The 22,478-nt window shown below is 41.3% G+C and overlaps 1 protein-coding gene across 1 annotated transcript in view; it reads right to left on the bottom strand.

The window, feature by feature from the left end:
• SLC7A11 (solute carrier family 7 member 11) overlaps positions 1–22,478 on the bottom strand; it is a 205,363-nt gene that overhangs the window by 120,322 nt on the left and 62,563 nt on the right. Inside the window, exons 4-5 of the mRNA XM_030191730.1 lie at positions 6,253–6,378; positions 2,401–2,500 (exon numbers count right to left, since the gene is read on the bottom strand). Of these exons, the coding sequence (XP_030047590.1) occupies positions 2,401–2,500; positions 6,253–6,378 (226 nt within the window). The remainder of the gene's footprint in view (positions 1–2,400; positions 2,501–6,252; positions 6,379–22,478) is intronic.

Here is a 22,478-nt window from a genome sequence, read left to right as displayed (position 1 = left end):
TGCCGGGGGGTCGCGTAATATGAGCAGTAATTGGCAAAAATTAGAATTTATGCCTGTGCATTGCTAAGCGTATTCTGTAATGTACTCTGCCTAAATTCTAACGGGTGCATGCAAAAAGGGGCATGTTTAGGGGCATGGAAATGGGCGTTTCGTGGGTCAAGAAGTGGTAACTAGAGACCAAGAGATTGGTAAGAATGAGAACCTTGAAAACCCATCGTTCATTCTGTAGCTTCGGATACTGCTTTCAATTTACCTGCACCTGACAAAAGTAGTAAACAAGTGACTAGGATCTGAGAGCCCCTGCTTACATAAGTACATACGTATTGCCACACTGGGACAGAGCAAAGGTCCATCAAGCCCAGCATCCTGTTTCCAACAGTGGACAATCCAGGTCACAAATACCTGGCAAGATCCCCAAAACGTACAAAACATTTTATACTGCTTATCCCAGAAATAGTGGATTTGCTCCGTCCATTTAATAATGGTCTATGGACTTTTCCGTTAGGAAGCCGTCCAGACCCTTTTTAAACCCTGCTGCCTAGTGGTTGGGGTGGTGGACTTTGGTCCTGGGGAACTGAGGAACTGAGTTCGATTCCCACTTCAGGCACAGGCAGCTCCTTGTGACTCTGGGCAAGTCACTTAACCCTCCATTGCCCCATGTAAGCCACATTGAGCCTGCCATGAGTGGGAAAGCGCAGGGTACAAATGTAACAAAAATAAAATAGATACTATTGGAGATTCTACATGGAATGTTGCTACTATTGGAGATTCTATTCCACTAGCAACATTCCATGTAGAAGGCTGCGTATGCTTCTGTTTCTGTGAGTCTGACGTCCTGCACGTACGTGCAGGACGTCAGACTCACAGAAGCAGAAGCCTGCGCGGCCACATTGGTGATCTGCAAGGGCCGACTTCTACATGGAATGTTGCTAGTGGAATAGCAACATTCCATGTAGAATCTCCAATAGTAGCAACAGTGGAGGAGTGACCTAGTGGTTAGGGTGGTGGACTTTGGTCCTGAGGAACTGAGTTTTGATTCCCACTTCAGGCACAGGCAGCTCCTTGTGACTCTGGGCAAGTCACTTAACCCTCCATTGCCCCATGTAAGCCGCATTGAGCCTGCCATGAGTGGGAAAGCGCAGGGTACAAATGTAACAAAAATAAAATAGATACTATTGGATATTCTACATGGAATGTTGCTACTATTGGAGATTCTATTCCACTAGCAACATTCCATGTAGAAGCCTGCACGGCCACATTGGTGATCTGCAAGGGTCGACTTCTAGACTTCTACATGGAATGTTGGAATAAATAGCAACATTCCATGTAGAATCTCAAATAGTAGCAACAGTGGAGGAGTGGCCTAGTGGTTCGGGTGGTGGACTTTGGTCCTGAGGAACTGAGTTTGATTCCCACTTCAGGCACAGGCAGCTCCTTGTGACTCTGGGCAAGTCACTTAACCTTCCATTGCCCCATGTAAGCCACATTGAGCCTGCCATGAGTGGGAAAGTGCGGGGTACAAATATAACAAAAAAAAAAAAACCTCCTTTACCACATTCTCTGGCAACGAATTCCAGAGTTTAATTACACGTTGAGTGAAGAAACATTTTCTCCAGTTCGTATTAAATTTACTACTTTGTAGCTTCATCGCATGCCCCCTAGTCCTAGTATTTTTGGAAAGAGTAAACAAGTGATTCACGTCTACCCGTTCCACTCCACTCATTATTTTATAGACCTCTATCATATCTCCCCTCAGCTGTCTTTTCTCCAAGCTGAAGAGCCCTAGATGCTTCAGCCTTTCCTCATAGGGAATGTGGGGCCACTATGACTGAACAAGTTGGAACTTCATTTGCAGTGGGGGCTGCGGGTAGACAAATTTAAATTTAAAAGAAAAAAAAAACTCCATACATTGCTAATGTGGGTAGACTGAGGCAAAACCAACACCATTTAAAAATCAATTAGTCATGTGACCAAATTGTGCTACAAAAAATTTCAGATTATGATTACACAGGACTTAAGAGAATAGGACAGGCAAATCAAAAATGCACGTTAACATATGTGATGAATGGTTTAAAAAAGGTCTAAGGCAGGGGTGGACAACCTCGGTCCTTGAGGGCTGCAACCCAGTTGGGTTTTCAGGATTTCCTCAATGCATATGCGTGAGATCTGGTTGCATACAATGGAGGTAGTGCATGCAAATACATCTCATACACATTCACTGAGGACATCCTGAAACCCCAATTGGGTTGCGGCCCTTGAGGACCAACTTTGCCCACCCCCTGGTCTAAGGCAGCTCCTCGCTTGTTTTAAGCATAGAAGACATGATGTAAAGAGTGCCGATAGCATTGATATCATCATTTTAAAACTATCCACGCAGCAGTTACAGCTCTTTGGACTTACCAGCCAGCATAGGCGTACATTCCAGAATAGAACGCAAGAGGTAATCCCATAACACTGACATCCTTCCCAACAAACGCATCTTTGAAGTGATAAGTTTCTCCTGCAACACAGAAATACGTTTTCAGTACCTCCAAGTAACTTATGCTTAACGGGATATAACCAAAGAAAATAGTAACGTGGTAACATAGTAAATCAGTCTGCCCAACAGTCACATTCATTATCAAAACATTATTGAACCAACAATCACAGTAACATAGTAATATAGTAAATGACAGCAGATAAAGACCAGAGAAAAAATATCCGCCAGAAGGCGGAGAACTCTAGACGCCCCACGGACAACAAGAAATGAAATAAAAGTGGGAGGGCGACCAAGGATTCCAAAGACTGAAAGGATATATAATAATAAAGATGTTTATTGAGGTATAAAGACTCGACACAACGTCGTGTTTCGGCCGTTAGGCCTGCATCAGGAGTCTATAATCAAATTTTGAATACATAAATTATAAAAACAATATAAAACATATATATATATATACGTTTAAATATTTAAAATTAATTTTATAATTTTAAATGTTATTATATAAAAAAGTATGTATAATAACAAATTAGATGCATTTAAGAATGAATATGAATTTAAACGGATGATTAAATTTTAAGAAATAAAACATTTAAATTCATCAAAAAATAAAATAAAACCTTCCATATTTAAAAATATGTAAAGACAAAAAATGGTGTGCTTGTATAAAAATGATGTACATATAAATAAATAACAATATGTAAATGAATTCTCATATCTACACAAAGTAAGAAAGCAGTGTGGATTGGATACATTAAACATGGATAACCAAATGCATTCAAAGGTGAATTTATACACATTAAAAATTAAATGAATCCTCTCATATATTTAAAAAAGGGGGGTCAAACAATGAATAAATATTTAAACGCATAAAATGGTGTGCTTATATAAATACAATTTGCACATGAATAAATACAAATATGTCAAAGAATTCTCATGTCTAAACACATAAAAGATTATAGCACATATATGCATGTGTTTGAAAAAATAAAAATTAAACGAAAGTGATCAATTAATGGCAGATTCAGAAAATTGACGAAAGAAATTAATAAATGGCAGACTAAAAAATTGATAATGAGTGTGGTAACACTGACCTTAATGCCGAATGCTTTTGAGAACTATTTGATGAAGGCAAATCCTCAACAATGGGAGGTCTGGTTAAGAGGTGAAATTGTTGAGGATATGCCGTCATCAAATAGTTCTCAAAAGCATTCGGCATTAAGGTCAGTGTTACCACACTCATTATCAATTTTTTAGTCTGCCATTTATTAATTTCTTTCGTCAATTTTCTGAATCTGCCATTAATTGATCACTCTCGTTTAATTTTTATTTTTTTAAACACATGCATATATGTGCTATAATCTTTTATGTGTTTAGACATGAGAATTCTTTGACATATTTGTATTTATGTGCACAGGCCCTTGGTTTACAACAAAGTGTGTAGATTTCAGAATGCCCATTTCCACTCCCCTAACCATGCCCCTTTTTGCCTGTGCACGTGAGAATTTAGGCACAGTACATTACAGAATAGGCTTAGCAATGTACTGGCATAAATTTTAATTTTTGCAAAATTAGTGCTCGTTATTAGTACATAAGTAATTGCCATACTGGGAAAGACCAAAGGTCCATCGAGCCCAGCATCCTGTTTCCAACAGTGGCCAATCCAGGTCACAAATACCCGGCAAGATACCAAAAATGTACAAAACATTTTATACTGCTTATCCCAGAAATAATGGATTTTCCCCAAGTCCATTTAATAACGGTCTATGGACTTTTCCTTTAGGAAGCCATCCAAACCTTTTTTTAAAACTCCGCTAAGCTAACCGCCTTTACCACATTCCCTGGCAACGAATTTCAGAGTTTAATTGCTTGTTAAGAGCTGTTAACAACGCTTCATTGCTTGTTAAAACAATTAATCTATGCACATATTTATAGAATATGCCTAGATTTACGCGCAGAACCACATGTAACTCTAGGCGTGCTATATAGAATCCGGGGATTTGAGGGCATTTCAGAGGTGGAGTCCTGTTAGCTCACAATACTCAGAGCTAACCTGCCATGTTCAGTGCATAAACAGCTGTCTATCTTTACTAGAGGACAAGAAATGAGATTGACGGGGGGCAGACTCAAGAAAAATGTCAGGAACTATTTTTTCACGGAGAGAGTGGTGGATACTTGGAATGCCCTCCCGTTAGAGGTGGTGGAGATGAAAACGGTAACGGAATTCAAAAATGCGTGGGATAAACATAAAGGAATCCTGTTCAGAAGGAATGGATCCTCAGAAGCTTAGCAGAGATTGGGTGGCAGCTCCGGTTTTTGGGAGGCGGGGTTAGTGGTTGGGAGGCGGGGCTAGTGCTGGGCAGACTTCTACAGTCTGTGCCCTGAAAATGGCAGATACAAATCAAGGTCAGGTATACATATAAAGTAGCACATATGAGTTTATCTCGTTGGGCAGACTGGATGGACCGTACAGGTCTTTTTCTGCCATCACCTACTATGTTACTAGCCCATGGCTGGTTATGTCTGAATATTGACTTAACTGGGAATGCGCTAGCTGGCTTTTAAAAGCCAGAAATTCAATGCCGAAGCCCGCACACAGGGCCTGGCATTGAATTTCTGGTTTTTGCGCTGGCACTGCACAAAAAAAAACCGCTGTCTGCCACCAGTTAAATATCAGCCAATATGAGTCTCCGCTGTACTCTGATCATACATTTCCCCCCACCTATCTCTGTTTGAAACAGTGTCCTTATAATACTGGTGCACACCTATGTGGAGCTACCTCTGATCACTAAGACTATTCTCTCATTGTGCGCTTACACGAGCGTTCTATAAATGGTGCAGAAAAATTGTCAGCAGAAAGAAAAAAAAATCAGCGCTGAGCGCTTTCCTGTAATCAGCACTCCAAGTTGAGCTCCCTGTATAGAACGGTGTAAATGCCAGCGTCCAACTTCTGGCATTTGTACACGGAAATAGGGCTGTTCTGGCAGCTGGTCAGAAGAAACCAGACAAAAGAAACCAGACAAAAAAGTTCCCGACATGAAAGTTCCAGACAAAATAGACTTCTGACAAAAGGGCTTGTTGAAATAGATTTATTTTTCAATGGTATGAATTTCAAGGATAAATTACTGAGAAAGTCCAGGGCTTGTCACTTGAAAGTCCTGGCACATACGGCTTGACTTCACTATCGACACTTAGTATCTAGTGAGAATCATAAATCTGCTTGAAAACATAATCCAGCTTGATTAAAAGTCTATTTTGTCTTGGGTTGTTTTGTTGTGGGTTTTTTTTTTTTTTGGGGGGGGGGGGGGGGTTCTCATGGTCTGTTTTGGTTTTAGTCTGTTTTGTTGGGGTTTTTTTTTGTATGGTCTATTATGTCGGGGTGCCGGCTGTTCTATAACTCGGCAGTCAACATTTTGGAACACTCCTACCCTTCCCCCTGCCCATATCCTATTTTGAGTTGCGCGCTAGAGTATTAGGAGGCTGGGGTTAGAGTACAGCTCGCAGGCAGATGCTTGTACAAATTCCAATTATGCCAATTAATGTTTACCATTGATTAATTGCTAGTCAATGGCTCATCTTTCATCCATGCCCAACTTTCACTGCCAAAATCTCGGCACCATGTATAGAATCCGGGAGTTACTGGATAAAAACGTAGTAAAGCACGGGAAGTCTAGATAAAACAAGCAGGCTCTAATTAGGAGACCTTTTTCTGTTTACACTAGCAGAGGATTTCAGGGGATAAGGTAGATAAGTGCTTTTCAGTTCATAGTACATACCTTTAATTATCTGCATAACTCCAGGGACTATAATTATCAAAATTGCTGCAAGCTTGCAAAAGGTTAGAAAAATCTGGATTCGGGCACTCCAACTGACACTCAGACTATTCAGCACCATTACTGCAGCTGAAAAAGAGAAGAAGGGAAAAAAAAATGAAAAACAAAAATAAAACACTTCTCATTCAAAAACGTTAACACAGGGCTAGACACTCAAAATGATTTCACTAGGCAGAGGGGGCCCCTGCTTGGTTAAATCAAGCTGAAGGGGCCGGCTGTAGATTTTCAGCACAGCTTAACCGAGCAGTGCTGCAGAATATTGACCCTAACCGCACCAGCACAATCCACACTGTCCTAGGGTCGGCTGGGGTGGACCCGGAAAGAATGTGGGCACTGGCAATATTCAACATATATAAGTATATAAGTATTGCCTTACTGGGACAGACCAAAGGTCCATCAAGCCCAGCATCCTGTTTCCAACAGTGGCCAATCCAGGTCACAAGTACCTGGCAAGATCCCAAAACAGTACATTTTATGCTGCTTATCCTAGAAATAAGTAGTGGATTTTACCCAAGTCATTTTAATAACGGTCTATGGACTTTTCTTTTAGGAAGCTAGCCAAACCTTTTTTAAACCCCGCTAAGCTAACTGCTGTTACTACATTCTCTGACAACGAATTCTAGAGTTTAATTACACATTATGAAGACATATTTTCTCCGATTCGTTTTAAATTTACTACTTTGTAGCTTCATTGCATGCCCCTAGTCCTAGTATTTTTGGAAAGAGTAAACAAACGATTCACACCTACCCGTTCCACTCCACTCATTATTTGATAGACCTCTATCATATCTCCCCTTAGCCGTCTTTTCTCCAAGCTGAAGAGCCCTAGCCGCTTCGGCCTTTCCTCATAGGGAAGTCGCCCCATCCCCTTTATCATTTTCGTCGCCCTTCTCTGCACCTCTTCTAATTCCACTATATCTTTTTTGAGATGCAGCGACCAGAATTGAGCACAATATTCGTGGTGCGGTCGCACCATGGTGTGATACAAAGGCATTATAACGACCTTATTTTTGTTTTCCATTCCTTTCCTAATAATACCCAACATTCCAGGCAAACAGGACTGCATTTCTACCTTTCCCAATTAAGTATGTGGGCACCAGCATTGACTATCGGACAGTATCCGCGTAACTTTCAGGTCCGCCGATGGCCTGGATACTCAGTGACAGTGCCCAGATCTGGCCCAGCACGGTCAGCCTTTAAGGAAACACTGGCCGAGTATTAATCTGACAATGTTTGAGGATCCCATTCAAGAGTCTTGCTATAAGTTCAAGACAATAAACTGTGGACCTTATTCAAAAATAGATTTCTTTATTCTCCGCCTATAGTAAAAAAGTTTTAGTCTCGATATTCAGCCTTCAGTGGAAAATTGGCTTGTAAGCCGCTCCTAGCGGTGGGTAAATTAACCCCAGATATTCAATCTGGGACACGTCAGGCCTCCAGCACTGAATATTTATTTATTTATTTGTAGCGTTTGTATCCCACATTTTCCCACCTATTTGCAGGCTCAATGTGGCTTACATTGTTCCATATTGGTAATCACCAGTTCCGGAAAAGAGAAATACATAGTTAAGATGGAGGTGACAGAATACAGGTGAAGAAAGTTCATTTTCGTAAGAAGAAATAGAAGGTATGGGATTAAACTTCAATCGTGATAAATTAGCTTGAATAATCAGGAATATTACACTTCAACTGTGGTAGATTAGTTTGAACAATCAGAAAATAAAGGGTTACATTTTGTGTAGTTCTGGTGTAAATTTTATTACTAGAGAACGTGGTGAAGGCGGTTAGCTTAGCAGAGTTTAAAAAGGGGTTAGACGGTTTCCTAAAGGACAAGTCCATAAACCACTACTAAATGGACTTGGGAAAAATCCAGGAATAGCATGTATAGAATGTTTGTACGTTTGGGAAGTTCGCCAGGTGCCCTTGGCCTGGATTGGCCGCTGTCGTGGACAGGATGCTGGGCTCGATGGACCTTTGGTCTTTTCCCAGTGTGGCATTACTTATGTACTTATGTACGTATTAATATTAATTAATTAATATTAAATTTTATTAATATTAATTTTTGTACTCCGCGTTAATGGTTGTATCACATAAAATAACCTTGGGTTAACTCGATACATAAAGTCAGGACAGCCTTGTTATTATCCTAACTTAATCGACTTGCTAAGCCAGTTAGCGCATTGAGGGGCCCTTTAGAAAAGCGTGCCAAAACATGGACTACGGCAGTATGGGCGCGTGCATTGGATGTGTGCCGGACAATTTCTCCACCGCAACTGGAAAAAAAGGGGTTTTTTTTAGGGGGCTGGGAAATGGACGTGCGGCAAAATTAGAACCGGTGCACATCTATTAACAGCCTGAGCCCTTAACGCCACCCACTGACTTAGCAGAAAGGGATCACGCGTTACTTCTGTGATAACCATCCAGCGTGCGCCAACTGCCGATTACCGCCGGGGATGCCCCCACAGTAGAAAATAGAAAATTATTTTCTACAGGGTGTTTTGGGCAAGTGGCAAACTTGGAATTTACCGCCTGGACGCGCGTAGGCCCTTACGCACCTTTGTAAAATGGCTCCTGAATGCCGCAGCTCGCTGGCTAAACAGCAGCTCTGCCCAAACTCCATCCTCAGACCTCCCCTAACTTAGCCGGTTTGCACACGGCTGGTTTGAAGTTATGTTTACTCTCCTATCCTGTTTTCATTTATATTTGATTGGCATTCCTTTTTCTTGATTGTTTTAATGGTACAATTAATTTTTGTATTCCGCTTTAACCCTAGAACGCATATTGGGGGCCTTTTAGGCCCCCATGCTTACATTTTTGCTATTATCTGCAAAATTACTTTAGTTAGAATTTTGAAACTCAAGGTATTCCTCAAGTATGTCATTGTTGATAATATCCAGTTGTTCATATAATTTTTTTTCATAGGCATTATGGTGTAACAATGCTTGTTTGGTGAAAACTACATCTGTACGAATTGGGGGCCTTTTAGGCCCCCGCTGTTTTTATCATGTTCTCAGAAGTGTTTGTGTCTCAAGTTACTTTATTTGTACTCAGTAATGCTGGTGGAGGGGCCAGGGTGTGGATAATAACATGTGAGGATGTCATGTGATTTTTGGAGGGAGTGATAAGGCCATGACATCACCTCAGGTCCTCTGAACACTGAGGACAGTATACACTGTGAGCTAATTGCTGAAGGACCTATGATAAGATAAGCTGTTGAGAGGAAATCTGTTTCATTTTCTAACATCTAGTCAGCAATGGCACAGTCTTCCTCCAAGTGTCTGACTGACCAAGAGATTGAAGCGATTATGTTTCAAAGCGATGATGAAAGTGAACTATCTTTGTCTGATGAAGAATATCTGCCACCAGCTAATCAAACATCCTCATCCAGTGATTCTTCTGATGATGAAGAAGTGAATCTAGTGGATCCTCAAGAAGTGATAAGTAGAACATCCAAAACGAATGTTTTTTGGGACAGTAATCCTACATTAGTCGGACGTACTCCAATACACAATATTGTGAGACAGGCTCAAGGAGCTGTGGGAAGTCCCAGTTACTTTACCCCTAAAGATGTATTCTGTACTTATTTTTCTGACAATATTGCAGAAGAGGTCCTATTATGTTCAAACCTAGAAGGAAGATGTATCGCTTCAGCAAAAAATAAGTCCTGGAAAAATATCTCAAAAGAGGAACTTTATGCATATATTGGACTTTTCCTGCTGGCAGGGAGTCAAAAATCGTATGATGTCCCAATACGAGAATTATTTCTGGACCCACTTTCTGATCCACACTATAAGGCGGACAATGTCAGTGGGCAGATATGAGGAAATTAGAAGGATCATTCGCTTTGATGATAAGCGAACTCGTGCAGCGAGGTTTGAAACAGACAAATTAGCCCCTATCAGTTATATCTGGAACATATTTATCAAAAATTGCACAAAACTTTACAATCCTAGTACTAATGTTACTGTAGATGAGCAACTTGTACCGTTCAGAGGACGCTGCAAATTCATACAATACATGCCCAGCAAGCCAGCCAAGTACGGTATAAAAATCTTCTGGATGTGTGATTCTGCAAATTATTATGGCATAAATGGCGTAATCTACTGTGGCAAAGAGGTTGGTGCACCAGTACAGAAGGATCTGGGGTCTGAAATAGTCAAAACTCTTGCTGTTCCAATATTCAATTCAGGTAGAAACATCACCATGGACAATTATTTCACCAATGTTGAACTAGGCAATTTTCTGCTTGCAAAAGCTATTACACTTGTTGGTACTATAAAGCAAAACAGACGAGAAATTCCAGCAGCACTCAAACACAATCGTCAGCGAGCACTTTATGAGAGTGTCTTTGGATTCAATAACAAAGCGACTTTGGTATCTTACAAGGCAAAGAAGGAGAAATCTGTAATTTTACTCAGTACCATGCATCACGATTGCAGTGTTGACAGCAATAACCAAAAATTGAAACCAGAAATCATCCTGCATTACAATGCAACAAAAGGAGGTGTAGATAAAATGGATGAGATGGTGGGAGAATATTAGTGTAAGAGGCAAACAAAACGATGGCCTGTAGTACTATTTTCAAATATGCTTGATGTAGCAGCCCTAAATTCATTCATTATTTATACAGAAACTCATCCTGAATTTCATGCACAGAGGAAGGACAGGAGACGCTTATTCTTGAAGGACCTTTGTCATGAACTTGTAATACCTCACATGATAGAGCGAAGCGACTTGAAATGCTTGCCAAAGAAAACTAAAGAAGCAATGAAACGGTGTGGCGTACAGTTTCAGATTACTCCAGAGCCAGGAGAAAGAAAACGAAAGCGTTGTTTCATGTGTCCAAGAAACAAAGAGAGGAAAACTGAGCGATATTGTTCCACTTGTAAGGAAACTGTTTGCAAAGAACACTCTTCTGAAAAAATAACATGTCAGAATTGTTTGGAAGACTAATATAATAGAAAAGAAAGTTAGAATAAAAATGTAGCTGCAGCTAATTTGCTATAGATTTCTATGCATTTTTGTGTGTTTTCATGTCTTTGAGTGAAATTTGGGAAAAAAAAGATTTTTTGGTGTTTTCTGTGAAAAATTATAATTAAAATGTTGTCCACTATTCATATTTTATTGAGCAATTTTGAAATAAACTTGTGAAAGTTATTTAAGTGTGTTTTTCTACATTATGTGCATGGGGGCCTAAAAGGCCCCCATGACGTTAATATGTATATTTTTAACGTCATGCGTTCTAGGGTTAATGGTTGTCCTTAAGTGGCCCTATCAAATAAAATAACCTTGAACCAATATTCGGTGGCACTACCTGGATACTGAATAACGGGGGCTGGCCAGCTCAGCAGGCTTTAACCGAGCAGGAGACTCTACTGCCCGTTAAACCCCCTTGAATATTGATATTTATACTGTCTCTCATTTTGTTTCATGGGAAAGACCCATGTGGAATAGAGAAAATGAGCTTTGATGTAGAAAATCCTCTCAATAAGTTCTAGGTCAGCGGCCCTCATATCCAGTCCTCGAGGTCCACAACCCAGCCTGGTTTTCAGGATTTCTACAATGTGCGTTAATTGCTTCCATTGCATACACATAGATCTCGTACATATTTATTGTAGAAATCCTGAAAACCAGGCTGGGTTGTGAACCTCAAAAGATTGGATTTGAGGACTCCTGTTCTAGGTGATACCTTTGTATTGGACTAACTAGGAATAGCCTAGTGGTTAGTGCAGTGGACTTTGATCCTGGGGAACTGAGTTCAATTCCCACTGCAGCTCCTTGTGACTCTGGGCAAGTCACTTAACCCTCCATTGCCCCTGGTACAAAATAAGTACCTGAATATATGTAAACCGCTTTGAATGTAGTTGCAAAAACCTCAGAAAGGCGGTATATCAAGTCCTATTTCCCTTTCCCTTTCCCTTCCCTTTCCCTTACTGTATGACTAATTTGAAAGATTATATGTGACCATCTCGGGGAAATTTTAGACCATCTCTAAAATCTCAGATCCAAAATGTTGAGAATGGCTGATTTTTCATGTCATTATTGTCACACAAAAGGATGGGGTTTGGACTGTTGTATTATAGATTGTTTGCTCTAACAGAATTCATTAAAACATCATTTTTTGTTTCTGGTTACTTTGGTCACTTTTTCCCAGAGGTGGTCACACATAGTAATAGATGTATGAAGTTTAATAAAAAAAAAAAGGTGTTGCATATGTAACTTATTTATTGACCCTTATTTCTGTTACGGAGTGAACTTTCCCTAACAAATTAAAGCACAAAATGCAGCAGCAATCTGAAACTATATTTTATACAGCACACAGAGCTTTTTATCCTGATAAATCTGAGGCAGGTAATCAGTAGACTCTCCTCATAAAGAATCAGTTAAGAACAGCAATTCAATGAAAAGAAACTAGCATGCAATATTCAAATCCCTACAAGATAACACTGCCATCTAGTGGTCTAATGAGATATCTCAGTCTCACACCAGCTGTAAGTTATGGCTACTGTATTTCTCAATAATGTCTGCATGTTTCACGTGAAGTATAAAACAACCACAATATTTTGTAGCAACACACTGTAATCCCATAGCTTTCTCAAATGCTATTGCAGCAACCCCCTTTGGCTATGTGAGCTATAACAGCTTAGATTTATATGCATATAAGGTGACCAGCATTACTCTGCTGGGACAGTACTTGATGAAATATCTGCGGATCTGCCTGGCTTCTATCTCACCTAGCAAAATGAGTAGTGTTCACCAGATTCTGATAAACTTGTGGCTTCAGTAAGGCCTACCTCTGGGGACTGTACAATACCAGCTCACTCTGCAGCTGTAGGAAAACACAAATCATAAGTCACACTGTGTGTGGGCGAGTGCTCTTTGGCTACGTAGGATGATAACCTAAGGACCTGGACGTGCAAGAAACCATAGGTGTTGATTAATCTAATTTTCAAGGACCATCTGGGTTTCAGAATTTTCCTGTTAACTTATTACTATAGATGTACACAGTACTGTACACATGATGGAGTAAATTCTACATATGGGGACCGATATTCAAAGCAATTTAAGCGGGGCAGGAGTCTCTCCTGCCCCGCTTAAATAGCTTCCCGACGCTTAACCGGGGATATTCAGTGGCACTTAACTGGACAGTGCCTCTGAATAGCCCCTGAGACCGCCCAAACAAAAAGTGGGCAGGTCGGGGGCGACGCTGGGGGCAGCAACGCGGGTGCCAGCAATATTCAGTGCTGACACCCGCATAACTAAGCGGCTTCATTTAGGACAGCTATGCAGACGCTGGCTCTAAATATCAGGCTGGCACCCACATAACTTTTTAAATTTTTTTTTTCTTTACTACTACTACTACTACTTGACATTTCTAAAGCGCTACTAGGGTTACGCAGCGCTGTACAATTTAACATAGAAGGACAGTCCCTGCTCAAAGGAGCTTACAATCTAAAGGACAAATGTACAGTCAGTCAAATAGGGGCAGTCTAGATTTCCTGAAAGGTATAAAGGTTAGGTGCCCCCCACGCCAGTCCCTTTCTTTCTCTCTCCCCTCCCAGCCCACATCAAGACCCTCTGCCCTCACCAGAAGACCCCCCTGCCCCCTCCCCAAGTCATGCAGGCAGGCCCTCTCTTTGGGCTTACCTGTATCCCTGGTGGTCCAGTGGGGTTGTTGGGGGCAGGAGCTCAACCCCTTCACTCTTGCTCCTTACGGCACTGGTCTAAAGTGACTGCTACGACTTCTAGCTGCAGCTCGCTGTACTTCATGTAGTACCGCGAGCTGCTGTGAAAGGTCACGGCAACCACTTTAGACCAGCGCCGCAAGAAGCAGGAGTGAGGGGGCTGTGCTCCTGCCCCAACGATCCCCCTGGACTTCCAGGGATACAGGTAGGCTGAGGAGGGGCAGGTGGTCTTCCGGGGTTGAGTTCTTGATGTGGGCTGGGAAGGGGAGAGAAAGAAGGGGACATTGGCAGGGGGAGACTTGAGGGATCTCAGGGGCTCTTGTAAAGAAAACAAAAATGTTATGGGGGCTGGCTGTCCCAATATACAGCCAGGGCCGCATGCTGGATGGAAGGGGGAGAGAGAGGGCAGACACTGGAAGAAAAAGGGGGAGAGGGGCTGGATGGAAAGGTGTGAGGGGGGCAGATGCTGAATGGAAAGGGCAAAGGGGGGACAGAGGGGGAAGATGCTGGATGGAAAGGGGAGAGAGAGAGAGAGGGGGGGAGCATGTGCTGGATGGAAAGGGAGAGAGAGAGACAGAGAGGCCCTGATTTCTGTCAGGTAACTAGTCTCTGGCCAACTCAGCCATCCATCCACCTTCAATCAGTAAATGAGAACCCAGCCTTAGCCAGAGGGGAAACAACAGCAAACCACCCTACTAATAGCCTGCCAAGAAACTGTCAGTCAAGTGGAAGCTCCCATAAGCTATTCACAACTTTGTACTTATGCACAGGGAACTACCTCCTACATTTTAAGAGGAGAGCCACACACATTCCTAATGAGATGGAAGAGCCACTGCTCTCCCCCTCCCCTGAGCAGTGGATAATGTCAGACGCTTGCTGCCTCCTGGACAACAATAAATACTCCTAGACATGGGTCCTCCATCTCTCTGAGTCCCATTTGTACTTCTGTCATATCTTTAGAAATGGAGAAACTCTCTCTTTTTATTACATCACACTACAAAGGCCCACTGTCTTCCAGAATATTCTCTTTTCCACATATACACAGAAAAATACCAGGTAGAGCCCATAGCGGGTCTCTGTATAGCAATATTGAAACATTTTGCAATCGTAAGGGCCAAGAATGGTAGTACGGATTTGATACTTTCTATGATGATAGGTTTCATTTTATGCAATTCAGTGGTACGTTTTATGTAATTAAAGTATATGTGAGGGGGCATTTTCGATATGACGCCTAAATCCGATTTTGGACGTTTTGCAGAAAATGGTTGTTTACTAGCTGTTTTTGTGCTCAGTGCTTGTATTTATTTATTTATTTATTTGCTGCATTTGTGCCCCACATTTTCCCACCTATTTGCAGGCTCAATGTGGCTTACATTATATTGCAAAAGGTATAATCATAAATAGAGTAAGAGGTTTGGTCTAATTTAACATATTACTGTGTAAGAAATTAGGTAGATAGGTCAGTAGAATGATTTATATAACACAAAATAAAACAGGTAAGATATAACGATCAAAAAAAAAAAGTCCGAGGGAAATGCGCAAAGACAAGCCATTGGGGATCGGGGTGCATGGAAGGGGGTCAGCATTCTTAGTAGACTGGCCACACAGACATCCCAGCGGAGCAGTGGGGCACCCTGGGGGCACTGCAGTGGACTTCATGTAAAAAAATCCCAGGTACACATGTCACCGTTACCCCTTTACATTGTATGGTGAGCCCTCCAAAACCCATCAAAACCCACCAAAAACCTACTGTACCCAACTGAACACACCATTACAATAGCCCTTGTCTTGGCAGGTGTCACCTATATGTGGGTATAGTAGGTCTTTGGTGGGTTTTGGAGGGCTCACGCTTTCCACCACAAGTGTAACAGAATGGATTATTGGCCTGGGTCCCTTTCTCCGCAGTGCAGTGCACTGCACTGACCACTAGGCTACTCCAGGGACCAGCTTGCTGCTCTAATAGGACTGACCACAACATCTGAAGCTTTCTTAGAGGCTAGTATGTACTGTTTCTTTCACATCTTTGGGGGCTAGGAGGGGATCAGTGACCACTGGGAGAGTAAGGGTGGGGGTCATGCCTTAATCCCTCCAGTGGTCATTTGGTCATTTAGGGCACCTTTTTGTGATTCAGTTCTGATTGAAACAGGTCTAGACCAAACTGTCTAACTTTTAGCCCGGACATTTTTGCTTTGTTCCCTTATGGCAGAAAAATGTTCAAGTTTTGGGAACGCCCAAATCCCACCCCCCATTGGATGCACTGCATACAAACTGAATAGAAAACCATCTTAAAATAGGTTTTGAAAATAGTGATTTGAACATTTTGGCCAAAAAAAAAGTCCATCTGCTTCTTTTTACTGCTTTTTGGACATTTTTTGTTTTGAAAAGGAGCCCCCAAATCTATGAATTTATTGTCCATGCCATGTCAGAAGGCATGGGCATTGTACGAGCTGTCTACCAACACATCGCCTACTTCCCAATTCATTTCTAAATGTTTTGTGTGTACAGTTTAATAATGTGTCTTCTATTCCTATTAAATTACATTCAAAATAACCTTTGAGATGAAAAGGGCATTTTTATTGAGATGTCAGAAAAATATTATTTTCTCCCCAAAATTGGATACATTCCTAAATAGTCCGCTGGCGTGTAACTAAAGCTAAAGCTTAGGGAAATTACTAAAGACCAACCTGTTCAAAAAGACATACCATAATGATCCTTCATAAATGACCTGGCATCAAAACTCTACCAGAACCAGACAAAATCGAACTCTCTATACCTGTTTGCTTCAATCAATTTGTCACTAATGAACGTTAACGCACTACCCCCTTATCTCTCACGCCTGAAATGAACTGTTTATCTAACTTACTTTTTAATTTATTTCAACATTTATGAACTTTAAAAGTAATACTACTTTGTATTTCTCTTTCCAGAAATGGCATTCGCTATTACGGCATAATGTAAGCCACATTGAGCCTGCAAAACAAAAAAAACAAAAAGGCACACAACTGCTTACAAAACAGTAGATAAAAAACAACAAAGCAGTGGAATCAAATGCATTTATTGGAACAATACCCGACGTGGCCACGTTTCGCCCTCAGGCTGCGTCAGGGGTATAAACTATAAAAACAAAACACAAGTATAAAAACATGTATAACCATACATATTAACAATGTCATAAGCATGATTCAACTAATAAAAGGCAATTATATAAAAAGAGATTCAACATATATAAAACAATCCTTTAAGAGTTCTAAAAAAATATTTATACATGATATCATCTATAAAACAAAATATTTATAATTATCATTAAAATCATACATCACATAAAATTTTTATCAGAACATCTACAATTACTCAAATCACATTTATAACTCTCAATAAAAAATGTTAAGATCATACAATTAGAATCAAAACATTTCAATGAAGAGGGGAAGAAATTTCTTTATACATACCTATCAAAAGTGTATGTAAATATATCATACACACTAGTAGTTCCAAAAATCTAGTTCTACACAGATATAAAAACAAAAAATAAAAATATCATCAGACAAGAAGCATATCTAAATGTGCACAAAACTTTTAAAAGACTCTAGACATTCTAGTTTCTCCACTGGTATTCTTAACACAAAACCAAAAAAACTCCTTAGAAATAACCAGTCCACATTACTGCTAGAGGCAGGAAACAGGAAACAGTTCACTGAATAAAAGAGTTCTCACAAAAATATAACAACAGAGGAAGCACTGCAAGCACTCAATCTTAAAAACAACATCTAATACATCTCCACCAGATCACAGCTAGACTCCCTACATATTCCAAAGATGTGCAAGATGAACAGAAATAAAACAAACACTTACCCACTTATCTGCTACTTCCAACTAAACTGATATGCATTAGCATTACTAGCTTCTGAGACCCATGACTCATATAGCATCATAAGGTTAAAGGTCATCTCTAAGCACATTGCAAGTATCTTAAAGGGCCAGATAGCTATTTTACATTGGAGAGCCAGATTTTAAAATAAACAGTGCTTAATTGTGAAATGTTCATAAAGGTTACAAAACTAATGATCTGAATTAATAAAAGCTTACAAATGGGTATAAACACAATGCTTTCAAAACCGAAAACTCTAGGAATAAATAACCTGTCCACATTTCTGCTAAGGCAGGTAACAATTCACTGAATGAAAAACTTCTCACAAAAATGTAACAGCAGAGAGAGCACTACAAGCACTCCATCTTTAAAAACAACATCTAGTACGTTTCAATAAGATCACAACTAGACTCCCTACATATTCCAAAGGTGTGCAAGCTCAACAGAAATAAAGCAAACACTTACCCATTTATCTGCTACTTCCAACTGAACTGATATGCATTAGCATTACTAGCTTCTGTGAGACCCATGACTCATATAGCATCATCATGAGGTTAAAGGTCATCTCTAAGCACATTGCAAGTATCTTAAAGGGCCAGATAGATATTTTACATTTGAGAACCAGGTTTAAAATAAACAAATGTTCATAAAAATTACAAAACTGGTGATCTAAATTAATAAAAAGCTTATCTAAACAAATGGCTTTATCATAGAAAAACCGAGTAGTCACTCTCTTGATTTAACCCATATGGTTTCACTGTATTAAATTTAAAAATAAGCCTCTGTTCTGCCTTTAACAACAATTTGTTGACATCTCCACCTCTCCAATGTGTTTTGATTCTCAATAATACAAGAAATCTCAATTCTTCAAAGGAGTGCATAAAATCATGCATATGTTCTACCAGTGGTTTTTCAAACATCTTGTTTTTTATGGCACTCTTATGTTCTGCAATACGTTTGTTGAATATACGTACTGTTTTACCAATATATACAAGTCCACAAGGGCAAATAATTGCATAGACAACCTGAGATGTTTTACAATTCGAATATTGTTTTAGTTCAAATTTTTCTCCTGTCTTTGGATTTTCAAAAAATTTTGCTTTCAGATTTACTGTACAAAAACAACAATTCAAGCATGGGAAATGCCCCCAAACTGGATCTTTCCTTACAGGTACTGGTAATGCTGATGGTGCTAAGAAATCTTTTAAATTTCTATTTCTCTTAAATGCTATCATCAGTTGTTTCTCAGAAAAGCACGGTATATTCTGAACAAGTGTCCAATGTTTTCTAAGTATTTTAATAATATCACGTGACACATTGTCAAAATAAAGGGTACACACAATTTTATCTGTATTCTTATCAGGAATATTATTATTTCTATGGAGGAGGTTACCTCTTTGATGTTCTTTTGTTTTTAGCATCCCTTCCTCTATGTATCTATGTGGATATCCCCTCTGTTTAAATCTATCAGCCATTACATGCATCTGTTTCTGAAAATCATTAGTATCTGAACATAATTTTTTAACTCTTAAAAACTGACTATATGGGAGGTTACGTTTCAACGGTTGGCTATGACAGCTATCATATTTCAAAAGTTTATTCCTGTCTGTTGATTTACGGTATATTGTAGTTTTAAAATTGCCATGTTCAAATTGTATTTTTATATCCAGATATGGTATTTCTTTTCTATTAAAATACATTAGAAATTTCAAATTATTATCACGTGTGTTCAACCATTTGTAAAACTCTCTCAGCTGTATTTCACTACCTTCCCATAACATCAGTATGTCATCTATGAATCTCCTCCATGTTAAAATGTATTTTCTCAAGGGACTAGTCTGTATATATTTCCTTTCAAAATTACCCATAAATAAGTTTGCCAACGATGGGGCTACCGTTGCCCCCATGGCTGTCCCTTTCACCTGTTGGTAGTAACATCCTTCAAATTTGAAAAAATTTTCTTTTAAAGCTATAGTAATTATTTGCATGATGAATTCTGTGGGTATTCTTCTATATGATTTCCTTTCAAGCAATGCTTCTTGAATTACTGCCAATGCACATTGAGCCTGCAAAAAGGTGGGAAAATGTGGGATCCAAATGCAACAAATAAATAAATAAATATTTTGGGAACATTAACTGGACTTGCACCTGTTAAATTAGCAGAAAAGAAGCTTGGTCTACTGGCTGTTCTCTGACCCTCGGGGTAGGATATCCACCTAAGTGGATGAACACAAAATCCCACGAGGTAAAGATACAGATTAAAAAAGTGGGAAGTGGAACCAATGACTCCAGGACGCTGAGACTGTGGCGGTATATAAAGAAGCAAACTTTATTGTAGACTCGACACAGTACTGTGTTTCGGCCTAGGTAGACGGATGTGAGTGTGTAAGCTGTTGAAGTATTTCAATAGGACGGGCGGTTGTCATGCATCGGTAAACAAGGTGTAGAATCTCCTGCTTCTATTAGGCCAGCGACAAACTCCTGAGGCAGGCCTGTGGCCGAAACACAGTACTGTGTCGAGTCTACAATAAAGTTTGCTCCTTTATATACCACCGCAGTCTCAGCGTCCTGGAGTCATTGCCGGAGAATGTGGTGAAGGCGGTTAGCTTGGCAGAGTTTAAAAAAGGGTTAGACGGTTTCCTAAAGGACAAGTCCATAAACCACTACTAAATGGACTTGGGAAAAATCCACAATTCCAGGAATAACATGTATAGAATGTTTGTACGTTTGGGAAGCTTCCCAGGTGCCCTTGGCCTGGATTGGCCGCTGTCATGGACAGGATGCTGGACTCGATGGACCCTTGGTCTTTTCCCAGTGTGGCATTACTTATGTACTTATTGGTCCACTTCCCACTTTTTTTTTTATCTGTTCTCTGACCCTCTACACCATTTTTGAAAATTGTGAGTATAGCAAGCTCACACCTTTTCAGTGGTAGTTTCATACAGGTACACTGGGTATTTGCCTTCCCTGGAGGGCTTCCAATTTCATGTTTTGTGCCTGAGGGAATAAAGTGTTCAGGGGTCCTTTTACTAAGCCGCGTAGGCGCCTACGTGCGCTCAACGTGCGTCAATTTGGAGTTACCACCTGGCTACTGAATGGCTCGTGCGGTAATTTCATTTTTTGACGTGCATCCACTACACGCAGCAGAAAATATATTTTATTCTCCGGCACACAGCAAAAATCGGGTGGTAAGTCCAACTTGACGCTCGTAGGTGATCACCGCACGATTAACGCGAGAGACCTTACCACTAAGTCAATGGCTGGCGGTAAGGTCTCAGACCCAAAATGGACGCATGGCCATTTTACCGTACGTCCATTTTCAGCAAAATTTTTAAAAAGGCCTTTTTTTTTTTACAGGTGCACTGAAAAATGGATATGCGTGCGTCCACAACATGCGCCTACACTACCACAGTCCATTTTTTAGCACAGCTTAGTAAAAAGGACCCCCCTAAGTGATTTGTGCAAGATCACAAGGAGGAGCAGTGGGATTTGAATCAGGTTTCCCTGGTTGTCAGTCTGCTGTTCTAGCTGCTCGGCTGCTCCTCTACTCTGTACCCCTCCCCCAGTGGCGTACCAAGGGGGGGGGGGCGGTGGGGGTGGTTTGCCCCGGGTGTCAGTGGGTGGGGGGTGCTCTGTCGGTGCTGCAGACTGCAGGCAGCCCTCGTCTCCTGCCTCCATCCTGTGCCTTAAAGAAAAATCTGAAAAGCGGCATGGCAGGCATGCTTCGCGTCTGCCCTGCCTGCTTGTAAAAGAAAGCGGCAAATCTCCTCGTCGACGTCGCGACGTTGCGTCGGGTCTTCCCTCACTGGAAGACCTGACGCAACGTCGCGACATCAACGAGGAGATTTGCCGCTTTCTTTTACAAGCAGGCAGGGCAGACGCGAAGCATGCCTGCCATGTCGCTTTTCAGATTTTTCTTTAAAGGCACAGCAGGATGGAGGCAGGAGACGAGGGCTGTCGTCTCTCCACAAAGGTGGTAGGTGGGTTGAGTTGGGGGGCTTAGATGGGAGAGGAGGACTGGGGAGGGGGTTTTCAAATGGGAGAAGGGGACTGGGGAGGGGAGGGGGGATCTCAGATGGGAAAAGGGGGGTGGGGGGTCTCAAATAGGAGAAGGGGATGTGGGGAGGGGGTCTCAGATGGGAGAAGAGGGGAGAAGGGGACTGGGGTGGGGAGAAGGGGTGGGGGTCTCAGATGGGAGAAGGGAACTGGGGTGGGGAGGGGGTCTCAGATGGGAGAAGAGGGGAGAAGGGGACTGGGGTAGGGAGGGGAGGGGGATCTCAGATGGGAGAAGAGGAGAGAAGGGGATGGGTGGGGAGAAGGGGGGTGGGGAAGGGGCCATGCGAGAAAATGGGAGCCATGCCTGGGGCTGGTGGGAAAATGGGTCTGGGTCTGAAAAGGGGTCCCTAATGCAAGGCATGTGGATGAAGGGGGCTGGAACTGGGGGCTGAAAAGGAGGGTAGGTGGGATAAGGGGGGCTAGTACTGGAACTGGGGGCTGAAAAGGGGCAGAAACTGGGGGGACTGGGGGCTGAAAAGGGGACAGGGAGAAGTGGCTGGGGCTGAAGCTCGGGACTGGTGAGAGAAAAGGGCTGGGGCTGAAACTGCGGACTGGTGGGA

Source organism: Microcaecilia unicolor, chromosome 2 (assembly GCF_901765095.1).
Source record: "Microcaecilia unicolor chromosome 2, aMicUni1.1, whole genome shotgun sequence".
Lineage (NCBI taxonomy): Eukaryota > Metazoa > Chordata > Amphibia > Gymnophiona > Siphonopidae > Microcaecilia > Microcaecilia unicolor.
This window is presented reverse-complemented; position numbering and strand designations above follow the sequence as displayed.